Source organism: Miscanthus floridulus, chromosome 17 (assembly GCF_019320115.1).
Source record: "Miscanthus floridulus cultivar M001 chromosome 17, ASM1932011v1, whole genome shotgun sequence".
Lineage (NCBI taxonomy): Eukaryota > Viridiplantae > Streptophyta > Magnoliopsida > Poales > Poaceae > Miscanthus > Miscanthus floridulus.
Window position 1 is genome coordinate 1,951,821 of NC_089596.1, and position 15,520 is coordinate 1,967,340.

The 15,520-nt window shown below is 47.6% G+C and overlaps 1 protein-coding gene and 1 pseudogene across 1 annotated transcript; one reads left to right on the forward strand and one right to left on the reverse strand.

Moving 5' to 3' along the window:
- Window positions 1-332: 332 nt before the first annotated feature.
- LOC136516851 (gibberellin 20 oxidase 1-D-like) lies at window positions 333-2,247 on the forward strand (annotated as a pseudogene).
- A 10,158-nt stretch (window positions 2,248-12,405) lies between these two features.
- On the reverse strand, window positions 12,406-14,834 carry LOC136518307 (uncharacterized). Its single transcript, XM_066511960.1, has 2 exons — window positions 12,997-14,834; window positions 12,406-12,904 (listed from the first exon to the last, which is right to left on the reverse strand). The coding sequence occupies exons 1-2, from the start codon at window positions 14,832-14,834 to the stop codon at window positions 12,406-12,408; spliced, it is 2,337 nt and encodes a 778-aa protein (XP_066368057.1).
- Window positions 14,835-15,520: the final 686 nt, after the last annotated feature.

Here is a 15,520-nt window from a genome sequence, read left to right on the forward strand (position 1 = left end):
TCTGGCAGCGAGTCATCTGAACACGAAAGGGAAACGAGCTCGAAACCTGTAGATAGATAGATATCGTGTTTGAGTTTGAGACGGTAGTTTTCATATAAAGTTTATTCGTCACATGGGCTGCGGTTTGTTTGTTGTTTGCTTGCGGCGTACAACAAGAGTGGTGATGGTGAAGCAGCAGACAAGCATGGCATGGCACCTTACCCTTTCACTTTCTCCATCGTCCCTCGTGTGGGCTGGCTGCTATGGGCACTGCCGAGAGAGTGGCGGTCTCTGTCTGGATCGTCCTGTCCTGTGGCCTGTGGGCACGGTGCCACGGGCAGGCAGCTCGGCCTCCGCCGCCGCTCCTCTGGCTGGCTCGCTGTGGCAAACCTCCCCTGACGAGTCCGGGCCTCCTGGCCTCCCCGCCTCGCTCCCTCCCCGCGTATAAAAAGGCAGGCAGGCAGCAGGAGCAGCACACGAGAGGAGCCGAGAGGAGCTCATCAGCTCTCGGAATCCTCCGAACTCGCTCGCACGCCGGCCTTTCAGTAGCATTTCTTCCTCTGCTTGCTACCCCTGCCCTGCTTCTCCCCCATAGCAGAGGCAGAGTGCCAAGTGATAGATAGATAGATAGATAGACACTCTGCTTCTTTCTAGGAGTAGCTAGCTATAGAGTCTAGAGAGAGGCCGTCGACATCGACATCGACATCGGTAGAGAGCCTAGCCATCATGGTGCAGCAGGCTGCGCATGGTGAGCCGCTGCTGCTCCAGCCGCAGCCGCCGCCGTCTCTGGTGTTCGACGCGGCCCGTCTGAGCGGCCTGTCCGACATCCCGCAGCAGTTCCTGTGGCCCGCGGACGAAGAGCCCCACCCCGGACGCCGCCGAGGAGCTGCCCGTGCCGCTCATCGACCTCTCCGGGGACGCCGCCGAGGTGGTCCGCCAGGTGCGCCGCGCCTGCGACCTGCACGGCTTCTTCCAGGTGGTCAACCACGGCATCGACGAAGCGCTCCTGCAGGAGGCGCACCGCTGCATGGACGCCTTCTTCACGCTCCCGCTGTCCGACAAGCAAGCGCGCGCAGCGGCGACAGGGGGACAGCTGCGGCTACGCCAGCAGCTTCACGGGCCGCTTCGCCTCCAAGCTGCCATGGAAGGAGACGCTGTCGTTCAGGTACTCGGCGGCCGGCGAGTCGGACCAGGACCTCGTGGTCGCCTACTTCGTCGACAAGCTCGGCGAGGAGTACCGACACCACGGCGAGGTGTACGGCCGCTACTGCTCCGAGATGAGCCGGCTGTCGCTGGAGCTGATGGAGGTGCTCGGGGAGAGCCTGGGCGTGGGCCGCCGACACTTCCGCCGCTTCTTCCAGGGGAACGACTCCATCATGCGCCTCAACTACTACCCGCCGTGCCAGCGGCCCTATGACACGCTGGGCACCGGACCGCATTGCGACCCCACCTCGCTCACCATCCTCCACCAGGACGACGTGGGGGGGCTCCAGGTGTTCGACGCCGCCACCCAAAGCTGGCGCTCCATCAGGCCCCACCCGGGCGCCTTCGTCGTCAACATCGGCGACACCTTCATGGCGCTCTCCAACGGCCGCTACAGGAGCTGCCTCCACCGCGCCGTCGTCAACAGCCGGGTGCCCCGCCGGTCGCTCGCCTTCTTCCTGTGCCCGGAGATGGACAAGGTGGTGCGCCCGCCCGCGGAGCTGGTGGACGACGCCAACCCGAGGGCGTACCCGGACTTCACGTGGCGGACGCTGCTGGACTTCACCATGAGGCACTACAGGTCCGACATGAGGACGCTCGAGGCATTCTCCAACTGGCTCACCACCCATGGCGGACACCTCCAGGCCTCATCACCTCCATGATCGATCGACGTCTGCGGCGTCACCGTACGTACGTGTAGGAAGGAATTACATTATATATATATATATTTGTATTGGGAGTACGCGTCTGCAGTAGGTTAAGAATGAAGGACCATGGCATGGCTGATGATCCATCCATGGAGCGAACAAGTTAATATGATTATTAGTAGAATGAAGATGATGAGGATTGTTGGAGGAAGGATGGATGCATCATGGGATCATCTGATCCGTCCTCCACACGCTACGGCAGCGGCAGGCACAACACCATTGGAACTGGAACTGGAATTAATTAAGCTCCTCTTGATAGATTTTTTCAGCCAAGTACTAGCTAGTAGAGTTATTATATTATCGTTAATGAACAAACTAAAGCGAGTAGTAGTACCTAATAAAAAGATCTTTGGCTTTCCCTCCTCTCTTGTTGCTGATTGATTGATGGATGATGGATGGATGGATGTGCTTCAATTTTGTCGTGTCATGTCTTCTGCGAGTTCTCTGTTTATACTCCATTAATTATATTCATTCCTCCGATCCGCTTTTAAATACATGACGTTTAAGATAAGCTAATAGCTTGTTCCAAAACAGAATAAGTTTTTTTTTTCTCGAGGACGTAAAAGATTTACGCATCATTTTAATTAAAGTAGAAGAATTTAGTACAAACGACGCACCGCTGATGAGCGCCCTGGCTAGGAGGAAAAGAGATTAAGTTTTATTAGAAATGGGTGGATAGAATAATGTTTGTATTATTGTATCATTCGGTTTGGGGTTGACAACTATTAATACCATTTGTAGTCCAGCAGACAGGTAGCCCGTATTTCTATTTTGGCGTTTGCTCTGGTTTTTTTTTTTTTTTTTTTGGATTAGGGGGACCTCAGCCTCAGCTCAGATCAGCTCGCTGGGGCCGCCACTGCATGCCATGCCTGCAGCTGATTCGATTCTCCCTGGTAGCGAGAGGGAGAGGGAGAGGCAGCGGACGGGGTAGGTAGGCCACCACAACACCATGACATATATGGCCGTTTGTTGCACATCATATCATACTGCTACTATCATCATGTATGTAATATATATTACTCATCTATCTATCTACTCGTCCAACGAGTAGATAAGCTTAATTACATATACTTATTACTGCCACTGGGATATACTACTATGTACTACTAGTTACCGAAATGAGATTACTAATTGAGTGGTCCTGCACTTTCTAAATCTCGCTTTAGCAATTTACTATTTAACCACACTCATCGTACCATCTAGTGAGCATCTTTGAAAGGTGAGGACGACAACCGATCTTAAGCCCCACTTCGGAATGTGGAATTGTTTTCCATATCTTTCCAACGTTTTATTTGTCCTATCAAAATGAATTGATTTCTATGATAAAATTCATGGGTTCAAACTTCAAAGAGGGTCTAAGACAATCCATCGCCTCGACATCGATTGATGATACACTAAGGGCTCGTTCGGTAGGCCTAGTTTGAGCCCCGGAATCATTCCGGTTTGCTGAAGCTTGTATAAATTACATAACCGAACAAATCCTAAGGGAACAAAGAGAGAGACCCAGACACCACTAGCTAGAGGGAGCGACAACAGACAGGCACAACAAGGAGGAATAAGATTTCGAGGTGATACGGTCGATGAAAGTATGTAAGATACATTGCACAATGCAACCGTATAGATGAAGATGACGACGACCTGTGGGTAAGCAACTAAGCATGCACACACATGCATGCAGCCACCAGTATAGTAGCTAGCAGTAGAATAAAATGGCCAAGGGAAAGAAAGAAAGAAAGAAAGGGACAGGGGAATGGGCGCTGTTGGGAAGCGACGAAACCAAAGGAATTGATCGAAGCAGCAGCTAACAGTTTTCGCATCGTTTTCGTCGTCTATATATCCGAAATTTTATCCTGACGATCATGGCCGGAGAGAGATGGCACAAACGATGGATGGATATATATGGATCGGAGCAGCAGGGATCGGAAGCGATGGAAAGAAATGCCAAGCAAAGGTGGCGGAGGCGGCAAGCATCGCACACGCCAAATTCCACTTGCGAGTTCCATGAGGACCTGCGTGAGAGTCCAGATGCCTGCCTGCCATTGTCTCTGCCGTGCGTGTCTGCTTCTGCTGCCTGCCTTTCATTTGCCTCAATGCGTCGCGCGCGTCGTGACTCTCGGCCAGGCCAACATAGCTACCTTTTTAAATCGTGCTCTTGCAAGGGCCGAAGGATAAAAATAGTGGCTTCATCTCGTCCTAATGGTCCATGGGGTTCTACTGAGAGCATGTTTTAAGAGCTCAACATGTGTGATTGTTTTGCCAAATGGTTTATTAAAATGGCTCCAGCTCTACTGTTGGAGCTGAAGAAGGAAAAAAAAAAACAACGCCACTGGTGGAGTGGAGTCATACTAGACGGGGCCTAAATCACTTGGAGGGAGTTACAGTATTCTCTTAAATTACAAATAACTTAAAGTAGCTATAAAATAAATTATCATGTAACCCGCTACTGGAAAAATACTTCTATATATAATTTTCCATCCTCCTGCTGCCTTTTTCCCGAGGTACGACAAAATTGGCGACAGGAACCCCCCCACCCTCTCTCTCTGACCCAAAGCTGGGAATTTCGTCATGCATGAAGCATTTCACCGAGGACGCTTCCTTTTCCATGATTTTTCCTGTATGTATATGTGCGAGCTAACTGCAGGACCACAACTAGCTAAAAATTCTCTTTTACACGTGTGGGCTACGTACTGTGTACATGCATGCACATGTAAGTTATTCTCTCCATCGTTTCCTTTTCGACCGCACTCGCAAGCACGTCCTCTAGCTAGTCTCATATTTCGTCTCTCAGACCACACAGAGAATCACATATTGGCTTTTTTGGATCATTTTTAGCTAAACAAACTAAAAGAAGATTACGGCTAGCTATGTCACAATGATGTTGTGACACGTATCCTTCCATATCCAGGTCACCTTTAGGGGCCCAAATCATTATTAGCTGATCAAGCATTAGGTACAGTGTCAGTGCCAGTCCTAACATTTGGTGGACCCTGGTCAACACTAAAATTGGGGCCATTTACTGTGGATTGTCTCGGATTTGGGCGACACACAAAACTAGCACAATTTTTTCAAAGAAAATTTTCATAGAAATTGTTAATTCTAGTATAAATAAACAAAATATTATATGTTCTAGCATTATATGGACACAGGAAAAATCGTACTTTGGTACTTGATCCTTTTTATTTTAGAATTGTATGCATGTTTGCCAATAGAATAAACTAACTTTCTATTCTATATATGGTTAAATTCCTGCAAGGGAGTTTGCCACCTAAGCAATTCAGAACTTTGTTTGGAATGGGAGCATTTTTCTTTTTCAATTCCTTTAGGATCTTGTGAAACTTTGGCTAAATGTGCTCTCAAAACCCAACAGTAGATGCTTTAAGAACCGAATCGCCACAATTTCGATGAGGTCCAACATCATATCTGCCTCCCTCTTCCTCTTTCTCTCCCTCTCCTTAGGGTGAAGCGGATTTGGGGGTGGAGGAGGTTAGCGGCAGCTGGATCTAGTGGGAGCATCGGGAGCCGGCTCAGCGGCATGGGGATGAAGTGTCAAAGGCGAGGGCGGGATCGACGGTAGGCGAGTTAGGTGCTGAAGGCGAGAGCGAGCTCGTTATTTGCAGGCAACGGCGTGGTCGAGAACAACGACAATCTCAGCGGTGACCTCCACGCACGGGCATCGAGATTTTTTATTTTTTGAATTCCATTTACAGAGGTGAGCATTCCACCTGCCTTTTGCAAATTCTGTTTTTCATTGGTGTTTTGTCAGAGGCGGTCTCTTTGCCCGTCTCTGTAAATATGTTTTGACTGCCACTGAAGTTCCTTTATTGTAATAGTGTCTGGCACGACGCATGAGGCCGCACCCAAGTCATCATCTCAGTCGCGTGCCTGTACCATTCTTTCTATAGCCACACCACTATCGTGCCTTGTTCCTCACCACCACACTGCTACACCCCGCGTTATTACCGCCGTAACGTGTGAGGCGGGACTGTGTGCCCGCATGATGAGCAGAGGAGGTGCTACACGAGGTGGCGAGGGAGTGAGGATGCGCACCAGCGCAAGGAAGGGTCACCTAACAATCGACGAAAGTAGGGGCAGAGTCATGAGGCGAGCGAAGAGGGTCATCAGACTGCCAACGAGAGTAGGGACAGATCAAGAGGGAGAGAGACACGGATGAAAGAGACGACCAATGAGGAAGGATCAATTGGGAGCTAGGGCTCGGGTTGAGGGATTTTATGTTTATGCATTCCTTCATAAACAAAAGAGAATGATTGGGCATTTGGGCCAATAGGACCCTAATATGACTATGTCGGCAGCTGTGGGCCGGGATGTTGCCTAGGTATGACTCTACACTAGTGCCTAGGACAGCACTAGTACTATGGTTGTCGAGCCGGGTCATGCTAGTGTCAGTGCTTTTCAAGGCTACCCAATGGGCCCAACCAATTTGGCCATCTATAATTTGACTAAGCCTGTGGCCAGCTAAGCAATAATGTAACCTGCCACAGACTTATCTGGCGGTACACATCAAGAATTCACAAGCTCTTTTCCTAGTGTTTGTATCTATGAGCCTGCTCCACTTTAGAATAGCCCATTCTGTAGCCATGAAATTGCTCAATGACATACAACTCAATGCTAGCATCAGAAACTTCGAATTTGGCCTCAAGTGCATCCACATCTCCTTGCTCGTAGGCAACCACATGTATGTATCAACGATGTTGTTGGCCATCACGCTTATTATTGCACCCTTGAACATGTTATCAACCTCTTTGCATGCAATCCATCTCAGGAGTATGCAGTCCAACTTATTGTTGTTCAGCAACAAAATAGCAATGCATAGAAGTAAGCCACAAGATGCACCTATGATGTCACCTCTTGTCATTCGTGCCATCAAGGACATTTGGTTTGAGCGTATTCGCAAAGACAGATACCAAAAATTGTCCTAAGATCAGGTTTTTGGATTGTTAGATATTTAGACAAATTCAGACACGATTTAATCTAGAAAGTTAACACAATATTTATGACAATAGATATGTGCACGTGTGATCTATTGGCACGTACAAACATATTGATCCTGGATAACACATTACTGAATATAGATTCAGTAAAATCAGAAATATACCTAGAGACGGGTCAAGCTAGTCGGAGGCGCCGGAGCTAGACATTCTCACTCATAGTGAGTTGCTCGAAGTCATGGACCACAGTCAATGTAGAATATGTATATTGTGTAGTCTCTCAGCCCGCGTAAGATCCTTGTGCTCCCAAAAAAAAAACCTGATTTATCTGCACACCCGAGGAGGTGTCACAGACAAGCATCAGTTGTTCCCAAAACCCTGATTCGCCTGCACACCCGAGTAGGTGTTGCAAACGGACGTTAGTTCGGCTCCGGAGAGAGATCAATAACAGGTTCAATTCTGGAGGCCTGCTTTTCGAAGGCGTCGGTTTGACTCCGGAGGCATGCTCTTCAGACCTTTTCTGCGTGCTGAACAGGCGGACCCAAGTGGTAAAAATAAGCCCACCCAACACCACATCATGTTGTGGCCTGTGCACATCACGCTCATGGCACGACTCGACACATGCGCACGTGTGCCACACGTACCATTCGTCTCTCTCAACTTCCAACTTCACAAGAGGTGCACACCTAGGCTATCTATTTAAATTGAGTCAAAATCTCATACGCTGGCTACTAAAACTTTATTGCACATAGTATTAAATATGAGCCTTATCATTTAATTAATTTAATTTCATTGAAAATTAATTCAAACACATAGTATTTAATGTATTGCCACAGCTCTCTGTTGCCTGCTGGTCGATCCACATCCACGGATCTTTTGACCGTAGCGCCGGCCGCTATCGCAGGAATATAATAATTAATAATCTACCATCTAGTAGTTACTGATGAACGAACGTACAACATGCAGCGCACTTAACCAAAACTAGTAGCGATCCTTTCTCTTATTAGACCAAGTTGAGGTAGCTAGCGTTGCCTTTCATATACCCGCGTGCATGCACGGTGGGGTGAGGATATCCATCCTTAGCTTGCATTGCATGCTGAGATCGAGCAAGGACCACTCCACTACATAGGCATGCATGAGTTTCGCATAAATTCCTGTGGTGGCCAGCGATATCAGTATCTCGATCGTCTTTGCTCTATAATAATACCCTCCAAATGATATGCATGTCCAAATCCAGATGGTCCCCGTAATGATATGCATTGTACCATACTGTAATATATCTAATCTCGATCTCTCTAATAATTATGCACTGCATATATGCAAGCTACTAGATACTCCTACTCCCAGCAATATTATGTTCTCATCAAACTATAACAACCAAATACGTGCAGACACGTACCTAGGATCGATCGGTTATATATGCTCTACATGCATGCTAATGCTACTATATATGTCGTACGCGTCTTTGTTCCATTGTCGAGGAACGAAAAAAAAACTGGGGGAGTGGGGAGCACATTGGGGCCCTTTGGTTCCTGGAATGATAGTTCATCATCGTCTCATTTTCTAGTTATTTTTTTGTTTAATTTGAGGAAAAGAATAAGTTGGCCCATCATCATCGTAGTCTCTCACAAAAGCTAATAATTAGTAACGGTACGAGAAATAGGGTCATTCCACCGGATGAAATGATCCAATAATAGAGTCATGATGGATCACTTCGTATATCTAGAATGGGTGGGTTCTGGAAAATGGACACCCCCATTGTCTCCATAGCGCGCCTTGCAAATGCCAACTGGCCATATGTGTTCTTATCCAAATGGGAAACTGCCAAATAGAGGGCAAACCACAAAATCTTTTTATGGCTACTCCTCAAAGATAGATTGAACACAAGAAACTTACTGAAGAGAAAAAGAAAGCTATGCAGCTACAATCTTACAATTGTGAGCTCTGTTAGATGGAGACTGAAGAAACTCTAAACCACATATTTCTTGAGTGCCCTTTTGCAAGATCTTGCTGGAACATTCTGGAATTAGACTATCCAACAGATTCATCCTTTCCTGAGGATTTAATGCTATTCAAGGATTTGATGAATTCAGAATTCTTCCTAACTGCGATTATTCTTTTGTGTTGGACGATTTGGGGAGCTAGAATGACTTGATCCTTAATGGAATTAGCCCCAACATTCAAGTCTGCAAGAACAACTTCAATAAGGAAATGGCTTTGACTACTCTCAGAGTAAAAGAAAGGTCAATCCTTCATCTCATGGATCCGCCCACCATCGCATCTCCGCTCCGGACACCGACGGCTGGCGTGAGGTCTTGTCGTAGGGGTCGTCAAGCAGTGCCGGCGGGGCACGCCCCGCCCACACTGCATCGGCGAACCAACAGGCCCCCTACCCGCTATCCGGCGGACCTACACAGGGAAGTGCTTCAATCTGTCTCTCCACAGCGCATAGGGTGGCAACCTGCAAGCTGCCCCCACGCTGCCTCCGATGCAAGGGGTTCGGACACCTCGCGCGAGACTATAAGCGGCGGCAGACGGTGCCTCCTTCCAGCTCCGGCACATTTGGTGCCTCCGAAGGCCGGCAACGACGACTTGTCCGGGAGCGTATCTTGGGCAACCGGCCGCATACTCAGGGCGACACGCCGAGCGCGGCTAGAGCTGTGCTGGGTGCAGCTGAGCTGTGCCAGGTGCGACTACGCGCGGCGGCAGTGGGCACGGATGGTGGAGACGTCGGAGGCGTCAGCGTCGACTGAAGGGGGACGACACCACTGCGGCAACGAGTGCCGCCACCGACAGTCACGGGCGGTTGACAGGGGCCGCCCAGACGACATCGAACTTCACCTTGGTCGCTGCTGGAGCTCAGGCAAGGCATGGTGGGCTGATCGACGAGACGAACATCGTTGAGCCCAACCCGTTGACGCTCACGCTGTACTCGGACGCCACACATGATCGCGACATCTCGGAGGGCCCGATGGTTGAGGAGTTCGCAGCCTCGCTCATTGGTAATCGAATCGACACGTGGCCTTCCCTTGAGCGCCTGCCATCACCTTCGGCGACCACCCAGCTACAGGATGAGGCCCCGGCGATGGCGGCCCCTCAACTGGAGGATGTGGACCCGGTGGTGGTCTTTTGTGAGCTGCGTATACAACCCCCACGCTCCATTCAGTGGGTAGTGGACTCGCCGAAGACACACACGGAGCTCAGCTACCCGCCAGGCCTTAGATCAGTCGACCTCACGGTAGATGTCGGCCCTCCCAATTCACCACCGGTGGATACCCACCAGGACGTGGACAACGGCGACTCCGCCAAACACCGCCTTGACAAGCTTCATCAATAAAGTCACGCGTAAGAGGGACTCTCTGTTGATTCGCGAGCCTCCCAAGCAGCCTCCTACTAAGCCGGTGCTGCCGTGGCGGAGCAGGCAGTTGGCGGCTCAGAGCCTCTCCCGAGTGCCAGCTTCCAAGCGAGGTGAGGTGTTGATCATGCAGCGTATATATGGGCTACACTAAGGGTCCATCAGCGCCATCCGCGTCGGAGCTGAAGGCCTTTGACAAGCTCTTCGACGGTAATCTGACTGCGTCCAATGCCGAGGCGCTGGACTGCGCTCTTCCCGGCAGTTGGAAACGGCCCGTCCATGTAGCCACGAAGACGCAAGGCCACCTCCTAGGTCACAAAGCTTACGTCGATATTGGTTGTTTCCTTTTAAGTAATATCGAAATAAGATGTCTTTTACTAGGATGGTATAGCTTCGGCTGTGTTAGGCCGACCTCCTTCAGGCGCTCGATAGAAACGCGTTGTATGATTGTTTAAACTCTTCTCCTTAGTACAATGATACGTAAATCTTTTGCGTATTTGAGAAAAAAAAGTTGGCTGTAATTCGTACTTTAGAGAGCACATCTTTCTTGTAATTTGTTTTTGTTGCCTGAACTTTGTTGTAAACTCATTTTTTTTTCTTAATATAATTTGCGCACTGTAGGGGCCACGGCCCTCCAGATCCTTCAAAAAAAATGAAGAGAGGTACTGAAGGTTGCGTCAGCTTTAGTCACCTATATTTTTGTCGGATAATATATAGATCTGGCTTTCATCATCAGAGAATGAAACAGACTTCCGTGACTGCACATGCATATAATAGCACAGCAGTCAGCAGCAGTATATGATCCTATGTATTCCTGCGGTCTTGTTGTTTCTGTTTATTTGGAAAACATTATGGATCTTTAGTTTACTATAAGTTGTTGGTTTTGAAGAGCGAGGGTCGAAGGCACATGCAAGATGGTGATCGAGAGCCAAAAGATACGTATATATGTAGTACAGCAGGGTAGTAGAGGGTATGTAAGCTAGGGGCCACAATGGAAGCTGCCTGATGACAGGAGGGAGAGCAGGAACCCTATGCTGCCTGCGCATGCATGTGGAAATGGAATGGAACCGGCGACGATGACCATGAGGATATGACCATGACTTGTATATATATTCGTGCGTGTGGTGAGTGGGACACCGTACCGGCAGGCCGACACACGGACATGGAGCAGAATAGCAGATCGATCGAGTGCGTAATCTCTCTTCTGTAGCTGCCTGTGCCTGTCTCATGCATGCCATGCGAGCACACGGCCGGCCCATCGTCGTCGTCCTGACCTGTAGCTAGCTCTAGCTGTATAGGCTTGGCGGGCAAATTAAAAGCATGCATAATGGCCGGATCGGAATCGGACATGAGATGAGATGGATTACTGCATGCCTGGAGATCTCGGCACCGATCGAATACGACGACGACGACGACGATGACGGCCGGAGGAAGAGCTAGCAGGTGCATGAGGCAGGCAGGCATGTGGCCGTGCCCATGAATTGGGCATTGCCATGCATGCGGCCGGCCGGGCACGGGAAGCAGGGGCCGATCCATCCGGCAGCTGGGGCAGGGGCGGATGGCGACCGGCCGGCTGGTCGACCTGGCCTAGCTTTCTGGCGATGGCAACGTATAGTATGTATGTACATGTCGTCTGTCTGTTGATGGTGTACACACTTGACGTCCAATGCATGCAATGCAACTAGCGAGAGGAGTAATAACTGTGCCTGTGCGTGGTTGCTGCTGGATCGATCATCGGATCCGAGGCGAGGAGCTAGCTAGTGATGAGATCGAGGCTGCTGCCTGCCTGCTGGGCGGTGGCGCGTCGGGGCCGGCACACCGCATGCTGCATGAACACGACGGCGGCCCGGACGTCGACGGGACTCGACGCGCGCGTGGGGGCGGAACGCGACATGGCTCCGTGCGTGGCCTGGCTCTGACAAACAGGGGACCATGGGCGGGACCAGAGCTATACTTGGCCAAACGGGCCGCCCGGCGCGGCACGGGCACGGGCACGGCACTATGCGGCACAGTAGGTTAGCCATGCCATGCCTGTTTGTGCCGCCATGCCGTAGTGGCGGATCTAGGATTTCAATCATAGGGGTACGGACGAAAACGATATAGTCAACGAACATGGACACGACATAATTAGATCACTAAACGATGATAAAATAGTTATGATAAGTTACATGTTTTCAACTTTCCATAATTCTAATATACTAATACAAGTTTCCAGCTAAAGCTTCACACACCGTTCCGCCATGGCTTGAAAGCGTTTAATGATATCTTCATTGCTTACACGTCGAAAAAAGTCACGCTCAATAAATGTGACCAAACAATCATTTAAGTATTGATCACCCATCTTATTCCGAAGCTTGGTCTTTACATAGTTCATTCCTGAAAAGACTCTCTCAACACTTGCAGTAGCTACGGGAAGGATGAGGACCAATTTCAGCAATAAATAAACATGTTTAAAGCGATCATGCTTCTTTGTCTCAACTAGTTTGATAGATAGCTCATTAAGATTCTTCACTTGTTGAAACCTTGTGTCGTTTCGCACATCAACAATAAACATATTAAGCTGCGAAGAAAGTTGGACCAAATCTGTACTTGTAAAATCTTGAGGATAAAACTTTGCAAGTTTCATAAGTTTATCTTTATCAAAAGCAGCAAATGAATTAGCTGGATTTAGAGCAGCCATGCAAACAAGAAGCTCTGTATTAACTTCATCAAACCTGCCCCAGTAAGGAGAAAATAAATTATTACGAAAGGAAAAAACAAAAAAGCTGAACAATAATAAAATAATAAGCAAGATATATTATCAAACCTGCTATTGAGCTCTTGGAGTTGCATATCAATGACACTTAGAAACATTTCAACATGGAACCGATGAAGATTCTTTACTTTCACAAAGTAACGTTTTGGTCTCCCCACAGGCACATAAAAACCATCCATATCAGGAACCTTGACTCGATGTTTAACACAAAAAGATGTGACATCCTTAAGAAAGGTTTCCCATTCATTGTCCTCTCGCAACACTTGCAAATGGAACTTAGTCATCTCAACAAGTTCAATAGCATTAATAATGTCTTGATCCCTTTTTTGCAAAGCCTTGAATAACTCAACAGTATATCCAAATATGGTCAGCAATAAGTGTGCCATGAATATAAAGTCAAATGACTCAATTACTGTCAAGCAATTTTGAGCTTTTATACGCTTAGATTGAGATTTATCTTTTGAGATCTTCCCAAGAACTTTCTGGAGTGTGGGATACATAGCAATAATACGAGAAATAGTCTTGTAGTGAGTTCCCCATCGAGTATCTCCTGGCCTACCCAGACCCATCTCTTGATTTAAACCTTGTCCTGTTTCAATTTCACCCTGTTCTAAAGCTTCCAAAACCTCCTGTGCCTGAGCTTCTCTAAGCATGTGATGCTTTCTACAAGAAATCCCAACAACATTCAAAATATTTGTGACACAATCAAAAAATGCGACACAGTCATCATTTTGTTTGGCAACAGTAACAAGAGTCAATTGGAGTTGGTGTGCAAAGCAATGAATATAGTATGCTGAAGGAGATTCGTCCATGATTTTTGTTTTCAGCCCATTGATTTCCCCCTTCATGTTACTAGCTCCATCATATCCTTGACCACGACATTTAGATAATGTCAATTTGTGTTCCATAAGAAGAGACACTATTGCATCTTTTAGTGTTGAAGAAGTAGTATCCTGAACATGAACAATACCAAGGAATCTTTCTGTAACCCTCCCTTTTTTGTCAACATACCTTATGCAAAGAGCTAACTGTTCCTTTTGGTAAACATCACTAGATTCATCAGCAAGTATAGAAAAGTAGTCATCTCTAAGATCTTCAATAATAAGTTTGCTAGTTTCTTTGGCACAACAGTTAATGATATCTGTTTGTATGGAATGGGCAGTCATCTGACAATTCTTGGGAGCATTCTGTCCTGTAACCTTTCTAACATCTTCAAACATTTCACCCAACCATTTTTGGAGTTCCTTAAAATTCTCCATATTGCTAGATGTGTCACTTTCATCATGTCCCCGACAAGACAGCCCTTGACACAAAAGAAACCTCAGACAACCAATTGAGTAGGTTAAGCGCGCCTTATATTTAACTTTTTCTTCTGTGGTGTGCTTAATGTAAGTACTTGCTACTGATGCTCTTGGCCTAATGAAATTAGTAAATTTCTCAAGAGCTTCATTGTGGGTGCTTGTAATGCTTCCAACATGCAAGTCAAGTTTTGCAGACTGGTTCCATTTTCTAAACCCACTATTCACAAAAGCATCACCACCAACATAATTAGCTGTATCTGCAAACAAATAACAAACAAAGTAGAAGGCAGCATCCTTTTTCACACTGTACTCAAGCCAATCATACTTGTCAAACCATCTAACCGGAAAGCGACGCTTACCACCAATTTGTCGCTGTGGAAAATTATATGTCCTTGGCTGGCATGGCCCTTTTGCAATATATCCTCTTCTCACTGCATCTTGCTCATTGGCAGAATATTGGATGATGGGGATCCTCTTTCCAGGATCATGGGGAAGACGATCAACATCATAAATTCCCTCTTCTGTCTCTTGTTCCTCATGTATTTCTTTGTCACTAGGATTTTCAGGTCTTGCTTCTTGATCTTCCATCTCCTGTGTCTCGTGTATTTCTTCCTCACAAGGAATTTCAGGTCCTACTTGCTTTCTGTTTCTGAGCATGAGCATTCCATAGAGATGCAAGATTGTTATTCCTCTTCATGCTACTTGATCCTTGATGTTCTGCAGTCTGCAATAATCGATCAAATTAGAAGAGGGATTCCGCAAACTAGAACTCATTATTGAATATTGATGGGAATATTCCGGTAAAAAAATGATTGATCAGTGATCGCAATAGAACAAGATTGAATTTTTACCCTTTGCAACTTGTCAGTTTGGCAGTTCCTGGGCATATTGGCGTAGCGTGTAGGATGGGCAGACGGCAGGAGGAAAGGTCGGAAATCGGAAGCAGGCAAGCAGCGCCTCAGCCAGCCGGCCGGCCGTCAGACAACGACCGAATGACGACGACGATGGTTTCCGTCTTTGCAGCGGTGGCGGGCGGGGTTAAGGAAGGAGTTGTATCGCTATGATGCGTCATTTCGTATTCGGCAGATCGGCAAAGTGCTTATTATACGTCAATATGTTTGGAAATGGGCTGCTGTACATTTGAAAATGGGCTGCAGCTAGGCCTAGAAAGAGTATTATACATATACAAGATATTAAAGAATATATATACTTGATTTTTTTTCCAGAAATTTTGGGGGGGGACAGCTGTACCCCCATGCTACTACTGTAGATCC